Source organism: Pectinophora gossypiella, chromosome 23, assembly GCF_024362695.1.
Source record: "Pectinophora gossypiella chromosome 23, ilPecGoss1.1, whole genome shotgun sequence".
Lineage (NCBI taxonomy): Eukaryota > Metazoa > Arthropoda > Insecta > Lepidoptera > Gelechiidae > Pectinophora > Pectinophora gossypiella.
This window is the reverse complement of record NC_065426.1, coordinates 3,063,499-3,078,463: the sequence shown is the minus strand read 5'-3', so window position 1 is coordinate 3,078,463 and position 14,965 is coordinate 3,063,499. Positions and strand designations below refer to the sequence as shown.

The 14,965-nt window shown below is 35.5% G+C and overlaps 1 protein-coding gene across 1 annotated transcript in view; it reads left to right on the top strand.

Moving 5' to 3' along the window:
- The window catches only part of LOC126377375 (photoreceptor-specific nuclear receptor-like), a 41,747-nt gene that overhangs the window by 14,488 nt on the left and 12,294 nt on the right, over window positions 1-14,965 (top strand). Inside the window, exon 4 of the mRNA XM_050025101.1 lies at window positions 2,382-2,485. Within this exon, the coding sequence (XP_049881058.1) occupies window positions 2,382-2,485 (104 nt within the window). The remainder of the gene's footprint in view (window positions 1-2,381; window positions 2,486-14,965) is intronic.

Below are 14,965 nucleotides of genomic sequence, written 5' to 3'. Positions count from 1 at the left end.
TTTTAAATTAGTAATGATATGAAGACGACCTACCAAACTTTCTTCACAAAATTAAGGGCGGATTCACAAGATAACATTAAAAACATAATTAAAGCACATAATAACGGGTTCTTACCGCGTTTAAATGGGGATATGAGACTCCCGATATTTCGACACTGTTGCAAGTGCCATGATCACGGGATGACTGATGAGATTGGAGTGGAGTAGGTAGATCCATAATTTTCTACGGGCAGACATATCTGTCTACCCTCTTTCTCTGCCGCTTGTTTATGTTTTTGATACCGGAATGTTCGGAACCGTCTGAACTCGCACGAAACTCAAACGCGCAAACTTAAATTTAAACGCGGTAAGAACCCGTTATTATGTGCTTTAATTATGATAATAACCGCGTAAACTTAAAACAAAACATTAAAAACAGTTTAGCATTTGCCCATTTGGCCCCCTTATTAATTCCGCGTTCGCTTAACGTCATTAATGTTGTATCTATTGTGAACATTGTGTATCACCCTTATAATATACGGTCAAGTGTGACAGTTGTATCTTTGTTCGCAAATTGATTCACTAGGCTGTTTTTGATTGGGCTTTTGTGTTTCGAGATGACAACATGGTATGTTGATGTCGGGGATAATAGGATTTCGCTTCTGTTTTGGGCATTTCTTTAAGTCATTAAATGTTGATATAATTTCTTATATCTGCTAGTGATGATGATTTCTTAATGAAGATGAAATGATGTTGAAGATGCCCTTAGAAAAGGTTCAGTACGATCTACTCTGAACCGGCGTGCGTGTATGAAACGATTGATGAATGTGGAGGAAGCAAGAGAAGTGTGTCAGGATCGAAGCAAATGGAATTCCATAGTCTCTGTTTACAGCCTATATCCCACTGTTGGGCACAGGCTTCCCCTTCATCAACCGGAAAGGAAGCCTGTGCCGCGGTTCGGCGTGGGGTTTTAAATATAAAAATAATAATATACACAATCGCACGATGAACTAAAAGCTTAGGATAGATTTGTTTCTTGTTTTTTTTTAGACAACAACAGTTACAACCTCAACCGACAACCTAACCCAGGTCATTTCTCCACTCAACCTTTTCTATCAACCCCAAACACCCAAGACATAACAAGATGATTCAACTACAGCGAATGCCAAAAGAATAGAGACCCCACCCCAATACAGTGCATTCTATAGGACCTTGGGTCACATCTATTCATAGAACTGCAACAAATGTCAACCTCTTGCCGTAAGCCTATTACTGAAGGATTACCAGTAATGAAATATCTTTAATCTTTATTAGTTTTGTTATATGACTGGGATAGATTTTGGAGCGAGCATGGGAGTTAGAAAAGAGATAGAAGGAAAAAATGTTTAATATGTTTTTTTTGTTTTATAGCACTCAGGCGTGCGTAATTTTCTCATTTTTATTTTCATATTTCCCTCATTCAGCGCTTATCGCTATCGACCTAGGATTTTTTTTTTCAAATATTTTCCTCTCAGACGACGCCCTGAGCCGAGGTTCGCGAACAATTCGTCCCAACTGGGCACCCTCAGGCCTGTTATCTTGAATTTTGTACCGGGTGAGAGCCCTCAGCGCTCTCCATTTGTCCGGCAAAGTAGTTAATGCCATTTGCGGGAAATCTACTATAAGTCGCGTCAAAAATTGGTTTAGCCTCGGGAGTGTATTGAGCAATTGTTAATGAAAACACTGGATGTGATTCGTATAAGACTCGTATAACTTCTTACACTTACTCACGTAACAATTTCGTCCTCCTGGGAAACTAAATGCCGGATTCGTATTGCTATTCAGCAGTGCTTACTCTGATTGAGTAGTTTTTCTTCTCTGCTCGGAGTCGTCGTAGATTTAATAACTTACCTACTACTTACTTACATTAATTTATTTCTTACTAGCTTTCTGCCTGCGATTTTCCTCCATGGACGTCGATCGCGGCACGTTTTACACCCCCTCCGGGATAAATACTATCCTGATAATAGCTATATACTTACTTACATACATATTTTGTACCTACACAGTACCTTCTAAAACTGCCATTGCAGTAGAGAATATTAGAGATATTAACATGAACTGGTGGTCCAGCCATTTTGACGCTTTATGTTAAGATAATTATTGGCGCTGTTTCCAGAACTCACCATCTAAGTTGGCCCATAAATTTTATGCCTGTCGATTACACATCCTTTTCATTTTCAGATTTATAAGAATCCGACAGGTATGACTTAAAATAAATTTGTTATTTATTATAATCAATTTAGGGCCATTATGCGTTTTAATTTGTATTTTAAAGCAATAAAGAGTATACAAACAAACTAAGTACCTACCCACACCTCACCGTACTTTCTGTTATATACAATGTAATGTGTTACCCACAGATGTCAAGCCGGCACGGGTCGCTGTGTGGTGGACAAGGCACACAGAAACCAGTGTCAAGCCTGCCGACTCAAGAAATGCCTCGCCATGGGCATGAATAAGGATGGTAAGTGTCATTTTATTCTTCTTCTTCATTTTTTCTTCACAAGTGTGTTAAAACGTCGTATGGAACGATAGCCTCGGTCATTACATTCTCTTAAATTACTAATACCGACCAAAATGCATGTTCGAATCCCAGCTCGGGTTATAAACCACTGAATTCGACTTTTTAAGTTTGAATTCATTTTTGGATCATAGATACTTGAAATCATGTGGTTTCCAGGATTTGTGCCCGTTTAATGGCAAATCAGCAAAAAAGCCATAAATTTTCCTCTAGCTATTATCAGACAGACCGTCTAATTCAGTACAATTAGTGTTTATGTTTCAATATAGATACCGTCTTATGACACATTACAATAGTTTCAATGCGCTGTACGAGTTAAATTTGTCAATGTATATAAGCCATTAGCATAGTGATTTATCAGTCGAGATTAGGCCGATGGATTCTGGGGGGTTAAAATGCCACATAGAAAGCAATATTGCTATTTGACATTTGTTTGTATAGCGCATTTACTTTTATCCTCTTAAGACTGAGATTTCCAGACACAATAGTTAAACAGTGGGGTTTGGATTTACAAAGAACATTCGGTCTTAGGAGGTTATATGCGCAAATGTGAAATTGCAATATTGCTTTTTTAGATGAATGGCTTCGATGTTGCCTTTTCAACCCCCCTGATGTATCTACGCCACTATATACTTACTAAAATCTCTAACATTTTTCTATCGAATGATCAAACAACCTATGTCAAAAATGGGACCATAATTTGCTATTCTCACAACAGTAGTAACAAATAAAACAACAAATCATAAACATAATTCAGAAACACGTCAGAATGTTATAAAACACTATTGTGCCTGTCACGCGCAACCCTGCAAGTCAATTAGGCGTGATGATATTCGCACGGACAAGCGTACAACCCTCTTAGTAAATATTGTATAGTCCATTTTTTTATTCATACTGGTCATAAAATAAAGAGAAAAAATAATAATAAACGTAAATGTAGGCACATAGAGTTATTTTCTAGTTATTTATTATATTTGTACACAATGGAACAAATAAAAGAAACATACAAAAAAAAATAGACAGTACTGGGAGGTTAAAAAGGCCACATCGAAGCAATTCATCTAAAAAACCAATATTGCAATTTGACATTCGCGCATATAAAAGTAAGTGCGCAATGAAAACAAATGTCAAATAGCAATATTGCTTTCTTAGATGAATTGCTTCGATGTGGCCATTTTAAGCCCCCAGGTAAGCTTATCTCTAAGAAAGATTTCTTCTAGCTATGTGACAAGGAGACATGCAGTGTATAATAATATTATATTGATAGACATACACACGCATACATTTTTCCATATTTCATTAAACTTATATAAAACAAAAGAAATTTAAATTTTCTGAAATTATAATATACAGTTATTACTGTATGTGCCTATAATATTCATAAACTTATCATGCGACTGTCAATCAAAATTCAGTCATTGAAAATTCGGCACCAAAATCAATAACTTTGAACCCTTAACTCTTTCAAAAAGACAAAATAATAACACCAAACATAAAATCACAAATAAGGGGTTACAAAAAAGGAAAAAAGCATCTTCAGGACACGTGGCGGCGCGTGCCAGTAACCGCTCCGTATACAAATTACGGCTTACGGTACCCTAAAAAGTTTGTCCTCTAAAAACCCACGGGACCTTACAAATATTTATTTAATTCTTCAGAGTTAGTCGTGCATAAGTTAGTTAGTTTAGTTGGTATTACTTACGATGAATTTGTTTGGTGGAAAAAATTAAATACTACTACAATTGTTGTAAATGGACTTGATAATAAACTCAAGCTATTGTAGGTATAAATAAGTATATTTTTGCATTAAGAAACAAAGGCTGAATGCTCATGAATTTTCCGATATTCCACTTGATATCAACACAGAATCATGGTCTAAATTATCCTTATTATATAATATAGTTTTCGTTACGATGTCACTAACACCCTGCATACTTGAACATCACAAAAAACTCAGTCACTTTTTTAAACTTCATTTCTTCAACATATGTATTTTAGAGAAATTAAATGTTATTATTATATGTTCTCAGATGTTTTGTCAGTCTCTAAGTAATTTAATATTATATTTTTTGTATGCCTACTGAACCAACTCAATGTATATCGACGCTTTATATTGAAAACCACGTACAAGCGCTTTTTTTTTAATCACATTTTTATGTGATTTTCTTCAACAATATCTAGATTTAATTCGATTTATTTCTTCCCAGGTAAAATTTGACAGCACATTTTTTACCAGGATTGAAACTTGCGTGTCTATGGCTTTCCAGACTACATTCTCTTTATCTTTGCTTTCGATGACCCATATTTATTACACCCAGGCACAATTACATCTTCCACCCATTATTATTCTGATCAAAATAAAGAGAAGCAATATATGTAGCAGCATAATTCTATACATAATGTGATCCAAATATCAAGCAACAATTATTTTTATATATGCATCTGCCGTAACATTGTATTTTTGAATAAGTGTGTACCCGAGTAATGAAAAAAATAGATAAGTATCACAGCGCCATCTGTATTATTTTTAGGGAACGAATCACAATCGAACGTGATTTTTCAAAAAGGCGCTTACGGGGTTTTTACTACTGTCGACGGTAATTATGTAATAAGTAGAGTGCAAATTAACGCGTTCTGTTTAAGTATGAAGCGCTCAAAACCATACAAAATGTCTTTTATATTACCAAAATATGGTGCAATTCATTTGTCCTAATCTCCAAATCCTCCCATAAAGAGTAGGCGAGAAATGTATTGTTGTTCACTGTTAACAATCGAAGTATAACCGCCCCGGGGTAGAAAGGTTGACTAAACATAATATCAGGGTACCTACCACTGTTGAATAATGACTGTAGTATCCTAAGAAGTAACATTAAAGAAAGGAAGAGATAGTAGAAAACACTGTTGACGAACTATCGATAGATTGACAATCGATAGTTGCCATTGAAAGTCATCTATTCTATCGAGTTTATTGCCTTATTCATTGTATTAATTAAAACATTGGTGCACGCTCAGGCAGTTGTTGTAATCCCTCAAGAATTTGTGTCGAGAAAACTTTATGCAGCTTTTTCTGGTTTTCCAAAACTGTGTTTTTTGTTTAAGAAATAACAATTATTACAAATTGTATTATCGAAAACTGCGAATGTAGACACTTCCTCGTTTTTTTAATGAAGCAAATTTTGGCAAAGGCGGTTTAACATCCAGCCACAGGGGTGCTCATTTGAATGTGAAGTGCAACCGCAGCTTTGTAGTTTTTGCTTAATTATCTGTGGAAGTTCCCTCATTATAATGTGGGTGTGGCGACGTTATTAGATTCAGCTTAAGGGCATTAAAATTTGTGGGAAAGGGTATGATTTTACGGTTACTAGTTTGGACACTTTAAATATTTTTTAGTTTAATGAACAATACAGTCTTTGTTGCAGACAAAGTATTGGCAGTATTTAAATATATCTTGCTTACGTTCAAATTGCAATGATGTAGAGTAAATATACTTAATAAGTCATAGTACCTACTAAATTATAAATACAAGTCTTAATAAATACAATCTTTCTTCTGACAAGTGAAGACGAACTGAGGCAATAAGCTTTGAATTAACTTAAAACCAACAGCAAATTTAATGTAACATTCATTAATTAGATTGCAATTGATAAGATAATGTGTTTATTTCAGAAGAAGGAAACGTACTATTTCTTAATGCGCATTGAATAAAAAACATTGTCATGGATACAAACAAATGCCAATGAAAAGCTACCACAAGTGAAAATTATTCAAACATGTCGTTAAATAAAACCCGATTTGTAAAGTCTGTTACAGAAAACTTCCAACAGATACACGAGATTAAGGTACTTAATCAAACAAAACAAATCTAAACTCAACGAAACATTTGGATACAATCCAAAAATCTGCCAATCAAACTTCGCATTTCCATTTGCAACATTACCATAACGTACGAGTACATCGAACAATGAAACGTTGATCCAATTTAACACGAAAAGAAAGTGTCAAAAAGATGTTGGAACAGTAATGAGGGGCCCAGGAGCGTGCCCTGCGGGACGCGGCGACGAGAAACGCCTTTATCACTTTAAGCTTTGTATTATTTTGCTCTCGGGTGTTCCCTGTGAAAAGGAAAGCTTAATTCTGTTACACTTTGAGATGTCGACACGGCACAATCTAATTATTCTCTTACTTAGTGGCGGTTCACTTTGTCAAAAGCCTCAGTCGGTACGTAAGGATAACTAAATTAATTAACGGTTTCGTTGTAATCGAGTTTATACTTTTCGGGTGTGTTGAATAAAGTTTTGTTGTTCGGTTGTTTGTTAATAACGGTGGGATTGACAAACAATTGTTTCAAATTTAAGTTTGGGTGGCAAACTTGTAATTGGACCTTCTATATTGAATGATAAACTTGTTTCTAGATTTGTTTTTATTTCTACTTTTAGACACGTGTATCTTTTTCAAAGATGTATTTTTTTTATTTCTAGTAGATTTGGGTTGTGGCCTAGTTCAGATGTTTTTTAATGCAGATATTACTTATTCAGTTAACAGATATTTGATCTGTTTGTATTTAAGTAACTAAAAGTAAATATCTAGACATGTAAAAGTGGTGACCTATTATTACATAAATATTCTAAGCGTCAGAATTAAACAACTCTTAAAAACTATTGTTTAGCCTGAAAAAAGATTCTTGTATTAAGGAAAATAACTGTAAATAGGCGGAAGAGAGTAGAAAGCAGAGAATTAAAGATTCATTTGTAAAATTAAATGCTAATGGGGTGATTTTGTGCTTTAATCCCGGCCTGTACCTCCTTCGAGCAACTTTAAGCTTCGGACTTAAGCGGTACAGACGGGAGAAAAATAACATTAGACTGAGAGTTTGAATTATAACAATTCCAAATCAAATCATTTACCTAATTATTTCAATGAAGGATCACTACAGAGTATTTAATAAATTATGATTTATTTATTTATAAAGTGCAACCACATCACATATATAAAAAAAATACATTTAAGTATAAGGTTACGGTATGATTACCTACGAAATATTTTTTTGGATTCATTATTTTATGATCATGGAAAATATATTTCAGTAGTGCTTAGTATCACTTTGAGTCTCAAAAATAACGTTACATTTTTTAATGCAAGCTTCTCTTAGTTTATCTATTGCTGCGTAGGTGTAGGTAACCTACCAAAGAAAGCGTCATTATATATTTCATTAATTGTTCACTTTTTCAGTGTACCTACACGTAACCACAGCAGAAAATTAATGCAGCACCATTTTTATACACTTCTGATAGAATCTTAAACAATAAGTAGACAATAGTGATTCTCTGACCAACATAAGATAAAAACACAAGATGGCACATTTATCTTAGCAATTAATCACAGTTTACCAAGACTTTAGCTGCTGACTGTACTCAGACCTGAAGTCGCGTACCCTAACACTTAACTGTTTATACCAGAGTTAAAGCTACATTCGAGACACTGATTAATGCGATTTTAATCCCCACACAAAACCCCTTAATCCAACCCTGGATCCGCCATTCCACCCCCTTAAAACGACCCAACTACACCCCCACTCACGACCAAACTCAAACCCTCTCACAAAGAGTTAAAACTCAATTTCCATCGGCATAAATTAAGACGGATTTCTAACTTTTAAAGCGGACAAAAATGAGTTCAAATGCAAAAGACTTTAGGTCGGGTTTAAACTTGTCAAAATATAAATTTTACCTGCCAAATCCACGCGAAATTCAGCTCTGAAGCGTTTGAAATACATTCTAAATTTGGGTGAAGAGGGTTAGTGGAATCAATAACCATTAAGCCAAATCAGTTTGACAGAAGTCGTTTAGGAGCGAGAGAGAAATAGGGGTGGTTAATGTGAGTAAGGAAGACGGGTATATAAGTGTGGGTGTCTCTCAAAATAAATGGGTTTCGGGATTTAATACAGATGAGTCTTGCACCTGATCTGGATGATTTTATTTTTCAATTATGCTAAAGTCCGACTCTGTGAAGTGGTGATTTCATTTTGGGCCTTTGAAGTACCTATTTAGAATTTAATAGTGATGAAAAAAATGAAAAATTGTGTTGAACTTATTTGTTTACCTGTTACAGGGAGGTACAATACAATACAAATGCTTTAGTGCACGTAACCACAACATTAAAAAACAATTACCTACAAAAGTGTTTTTACTCCCACTAGTTCTGTTAACAGACCTGTACGGTCACGAGTACTAATATGTATACACTTTGATACCATGTCACATTGACTTATTTGACAAATTAAACCGTAACTCTCATTAAATGTCAAATACGATAGTGCGACAAGGTTCTAAAGTGGGTACATGATATTACTCATGACTGTACAACAAAAAAAATCTTCTTAGGACTTAGAGTCTGTTTACCCCGATTTGGATGACGGATATGATTTGTATAGACGCTCAATTATTTTTAACTGCATCTTGAATCGAAGACATTTTATTTGACTAGTAATGGCTAACTATCAAAACTCTTCCTTCACCTTTAGGTAGGTACTTAATTTTAATATTACATACAAAATACTAGTTTCCCATAAAACTTAACGAAATCCTAGTTAATCAAAAAAATACTTTTACATACAATAGACATTAGAATTAGTGGCTAACTATCAAAACTTTTCCTTCACTTTTAGGTAGGTACTTCATTTTAATATTACATACAAAATACTAGTTTTCCATGAAACTGAACGAAATCCTAGTTAATAATATAATTTACTTTTACATACAATTGACATCTGAATCGACTGTATATTTTTATACTTATATAAATGTTACCTTTAATAATTATCACGATTAATTGTAATAAACACACAATCACAATAGGACGTGACGTGAATAATTACACGTTAACTAGATAATTCTGTATTCAAAATGAACTAGGTAACGTCCAAATTATGTCACTTACCCGAGTGTCAACTACACACACATACCCACAAATAGTTTACCCACCCCCACCTTCGAACTATAAATCAAATCGCCCCTCCCACATCCGGTCGCCATCTTTGAGATCTCACTTCCGGCGGGGAAAGAGATCGATAGTCGAGCGAACTATACGAGTGAAAGGGATGTCTTGTGATCAATCTTTTTTGATAGACAATTGGTTATTTAAAACCGAGTTTAAGCTTGTAGGCTTTTAACGAGCGGTTGAAAGGTTTTGACTTTAGCGTGGAGCGTATAAGGACAATGGCCCCGATTCCTGGAGACACCGTCTAATTTTATTTTAAGTTATATCTGTCATTTTCATATCCGTCGAAAAGGAAAGGGACGGATGATTCACAGCTCTTAATTTTAGGAAGAATGAGTAAAGTGAACGTGTCGGGTTATTGACTGATGTAAAATTTTTAGACGGTTGGTTTAGATTTGTGCTTAAAATTGACGTGTGTTCCATAAATTTTATGCTTGTCGATTACCCGTCCCTTTCCTTTTCGGCGGATAAGAAAATGACAGATATAACTTAAAATAAAATTAGACGGTATTTACAGGAATTAGCACCAATGTTGACATAATTTTCTGAGAATAAACCAGAATGTATTCAGTTTAAGCTTAGACTACATAGAACGTACATTCCTTGCCATAAATGGGCATAATTTGTTAGAAAACAAGGTAAGTAGATGGAAAAGTGGAAACTACCAATGAGATTATAAATTTTATTACTAGCTGCAATTCTCATATTCAAAGAAGATATTTAAAACAAAACCTTGGATTAGTACCTTATCTTCTTCTATCGTGTGGGTTGTGAGGTGGATTACCAACCCCATCAACCCTGGTGTCAGACTATTTAGCCGCCAAAGGCTCCTGACATGGCCCATGTTACGACTACTAACTTACGTAGTAAGTAAGTAGTAACCAGGACCAACGGCTTAACGTGCCTTCCGAAGCACGGATCATCTTTCTAGTAGCTTATTATTTACGGTCATTTGTGAGTGACTACGCAAATAAATGTCAAATCTACTTTTACTTGGAAATGCTCCCAACACAGGTAGCCTAGGGGCCTATAGGCCCTAAATGCGGCGCTGATTAATCTGCTTAACCATCATCTCATCATCATCAGCCCATTAACGTCCCCACTGCTGGGGCACGGCCTTCCCTATGGATGGATAGGGAGATTAGGCCTTAAACCATCACGCGGGTCCAGTGCGGATTGATTGTTAACGACTGCTACTGCCGCCGGGACCAACGGCTTAACGTGCTTTCCGAAGCACGGCGGAGCTCGAGATGAAAACTTTTTTTTTGTGGTCACCCATCCTATGACCGGCCTTTGCGTAAGTTGCTTAACTTCAACAATCGCAAACCGAGCGCCTTTACCGCTGCGCCACCGAGCTCCACAAGCTTAACCATCATCTATCAGAATATATAGGTATAAGGTATTTTAGAACTTATTCGTCATATGAGTTTATTGAGATTGTGTTCACCAGAAGATAAATAAAATGGAAATGATACAGATTTATATGAAATATAAAATAAGTATAAGTAGAGTTAGATCGAATAGCGAATGATAGTAAACTAAGGCAGTAAAAGATTTTATGTTTCTGTATTCGTTCAATATAAAAATAATATATACGGTCGAATTGAGAACTTCCTCCTTTTTTGTAGTCGGTAAAAAGATATATTTTCACATTGACAATATATTCTTCAACTAAGTTGATTATGTATTGCCACTATTACATTTCGTCGTCTTAAAGTCTTCTTATCATGTGGGTTATGAAATGGATAACATCATCAACCCTGGTGTCAGGGTTAATACTGAGCCGCCATAGGCCCCTGACATGGCTCATGTAACGACTACATATAGCAGTAAGTAGTACCGGGACCAACAGCTTAACGCGCCTTCCGAAGCACGGATCATATCACTGTCGGACAATCGGGTGATCAGCCTGTAATGTCTTAAAGTGAGCCTTTTTGAAAAATGTGAGTTTATTCAACAAAACCTCGATTTCTTTCAATTCATTTCAATCTGGGTGAAGATTGTGACCACTTTTACCTGGATTAGTAACTAAATGACAAATCCATCTTTACTTGAAACTAGCTTTTTTGTCGCCAGATTTAAATAAGTAATAAAAATCACATCCCAATGTGATTTTCCTAAAGGCTTAAGTACATGGTTTGCACTTTAATCAAAAATCTTGAAATCTTTCTTGCAACATTTTTTTCACGACTGTTCTATTGTCTTATTGGTTTGCTTGAGATGGCATTAGTAGGTCGTAATAGTACATAATAGAACAAAAAACCTACCTATACGGAACCCAACGAATTTCCCAAAATGTTAAACGACATCGCGGCACAGCACATAGTCTATCTGTTATTCGAAGTTCACCCATAAAAGGTACGCGTTCGATTCTGGGTGAGGCAATAAAATCAAATAGAAGCCTTCTGGCTTCTCCCTATCTCCCACTCGCGTAGGGTTGGCAGATAGGATGGTTAAAAATAAATTAAAAAAATCCAAAAGTAGATAATAATCATTGTTTAAGAATAATTACTTTACATATGCGATTTCTTTTTCATGCCATTATTGTTGTACATTGTTTTAAGTTTACGCGGTTATTATCATAATTAAAGCACATAATAACGGGTTCTTACCGCGTTTAAATGGGGATATGAGACTCCATTTCCCCATAAACCCCATCCCCATTTAAACGCGGTAAGAACCCGTTATTATGTGCTTTTATTATTGTTGTGTCTCATGGTTGTGTGTACCTTTTTAATAAATAAAAAATAAATAAATAAAATAAGAGAACGGACGACCATGTCGTGAGAAAACTCCTTTCCATTGCTACTAGAGAGAGGGAGAGGGGAATACCTTAAACCACTTGGTAGACAATCCAGAGGATCATGAAGACGCCAGGTCTGGAAGAAGACGATGTTTGGCAGCGAGATACTTGGCGCCGCAAGATTGGGGAAGCCGACCCCGCATAACGGGAAGTGGCGAGGACAAAGAAGAAGAAAACTTTACATACTGCGATCAGATCTAGGATATTTTAAAGAAAGGCCTCAGACTCAGGTCAAGACTACTCTAAACCAAGCACGCATGACGTCTGATTTTATTTGATTGCAGAATGGTAGAAGCGAAAGTTGTCTGTCAGGATCGTTGTTAGTGGAATTTCGGAAATAAGCGTGAACTTATAAATAAAATAAATAAATAAAAATACTTTATTGAGCACAATGGACACAAAATACAGAGATAAGGACAGCATATACAGAAAAGCACAACAGGCGGACTTATGTGTGTATCAGAGGGTAGTTTGTATGAAAAAGCAACCTGTGACGTCAAAGACAAAATATCACAGTTTTTATTACATTGTTCTTCATTAAAATTAATAAATATGTTATTAAATAGAAAAAGAAACGTTTTTGTCTCCTTTAGATTTGTCCTTATTAAGTAATCAGAATTACTTAATTTATCTTTGATCTAGGAAACTATCCAATTACTTTGTTTCTAATGTACGTATTTATATTTTGACATAGAAAAGACATCAACGAGAGTGCTTCTAATCTGTTACAATTTTTTTTTTAAACTCATTCACTCTCACCATCTAGTCATTTTTGAATAAGTTCTTATTTATTAAGGATATTAAATTACGTTGCAATACAAATTATTACTTTATTTTTAAACTATGTAGAGAATTAAATGAAGAAAGTATTACATTGTGATTCTTCATTATGTGCGTAAGATAAAAAAATAGGTCTCCCTTTAAAAAGCCGAAGTAGGTATGGATCATACTTCACTACGCCGCCCCACTGTAGGTTTCTCAAAAGATATGTTATTTTTTCATTGTTTTCAATTTTTCTTTCCCTGTTCAGTGACAACCCTACTTCTCCCCAGGAGGTCGTAACCACGGAGTGTGTGTGACGTTAGCTTCCCCCCCCCCCCCACAATATAGTACCGTTCTATATCGCACGTGATATGTATGTCTCCTTTGCTTTTTAAGTTCTTTCGCTCGTCATTTGGAAGATTGGACGTTTCGTACTATGTGAAAATTTCGTTTAGATATTTTATGGTGCGTATTTGTGTACTGCTATAATATCGCGGGTAGATATATGAAGTAGGGATTTTTAAACTTATTTATTCAAACACAATTTATTATTGGCAGATACAAAAAAAAGATATAGATATAGATAAATATTTTAACGCTGCCGGTTATCAAATTTATCACCTCACTCCGATATAGGAATAAGAGCGTGATTTTAAGTGAATTTATATTATAAATTATTTCAACTTGTAGGATAGTTAGAAACAGCCGCAGATTTTTCATTCTGGCTCTAAGCCCAATCCTTTTTTATAAAAAAAAATGAGTGCGTTTGACCACGCGCCACCCTGGTCCAAAGCAGCGATGTGGTCTAAGGTGGATCAAGCAAACACAAATAGTGCCTATTCAATATTCTTGCCTTGAAAATCTCCAAATTATGCAATCCTCAAAAACATTATGTCTCGAGCCATTTTTCATAACATGACAGCATCACGCGTCTGTCGCTGACCAGGCAGGCAGAGGTGTATATTACACCAACTCCACCCCAGCTGTGTTTCAGCTCCAAATTAAGCTATGCTACATTTTACGCCCGCTAAAAAGGTCATATTGTCATAGCATAAGGAATAATGCTATGTATAGAACGGCAACTCTCCGCTTCCCACCAGCGGCTGAGCTAGGTTTACCTCACCCCCTCTTGGTCTTACTTTAGTTTCCAACTAGTCAAATCAGTTACTTTTTAATAAATGTCAAAACACAAAATGACAAAAAAAACAATGATAAACAATAACAACAACAACAACAATGAACAACAATCAACAACAACAACAACAAAATAATAATAAACAAAAAAAAACAATGATGATAATAATGATGATATTGTATGAAAAAGCACACTGCGATTTCATAGAAAAACGTAATAAAATGTCGGACTTATTGTTATGTTTTTTTCTATTAAAATTCATCAATATGTTAAATAGAGAAAAGAAAATGTTTTTCGTTAGTTTTAGATCTGTCTTTATTTAGTAATCAGAATTTCATAATTTATCTTGAACCTCGTACACGACCCAATTGTATGGGCGTTAGACGTCACGCCCACAGCCGCGTGTACGATAACGTCAAAGTGTAGTATCTGTATACAACGAGGTGTTTTGTATGAAGTGTCCGGGATGTGGTATTGTGTAAAATAATGTCATTTCACTTGGTACAAACAGCGTGGAGCACGCAGTTGGGGTCTGCCACCCAACACGCAGTGCCCCGAGCGGTGCCTGGTGACGGCTGGGGATCTTGGCGCTTCAATCTATTTCTACACTCTTTAGGTAATCTTCTAATAATATTGGGTAAAAAAAAAACTTGTTTTTTAGAGGTAGATAGGTTGAAGCGCCAGATTTATGTTTTCTCACACAATAAACTCACGACAATATTCCCAA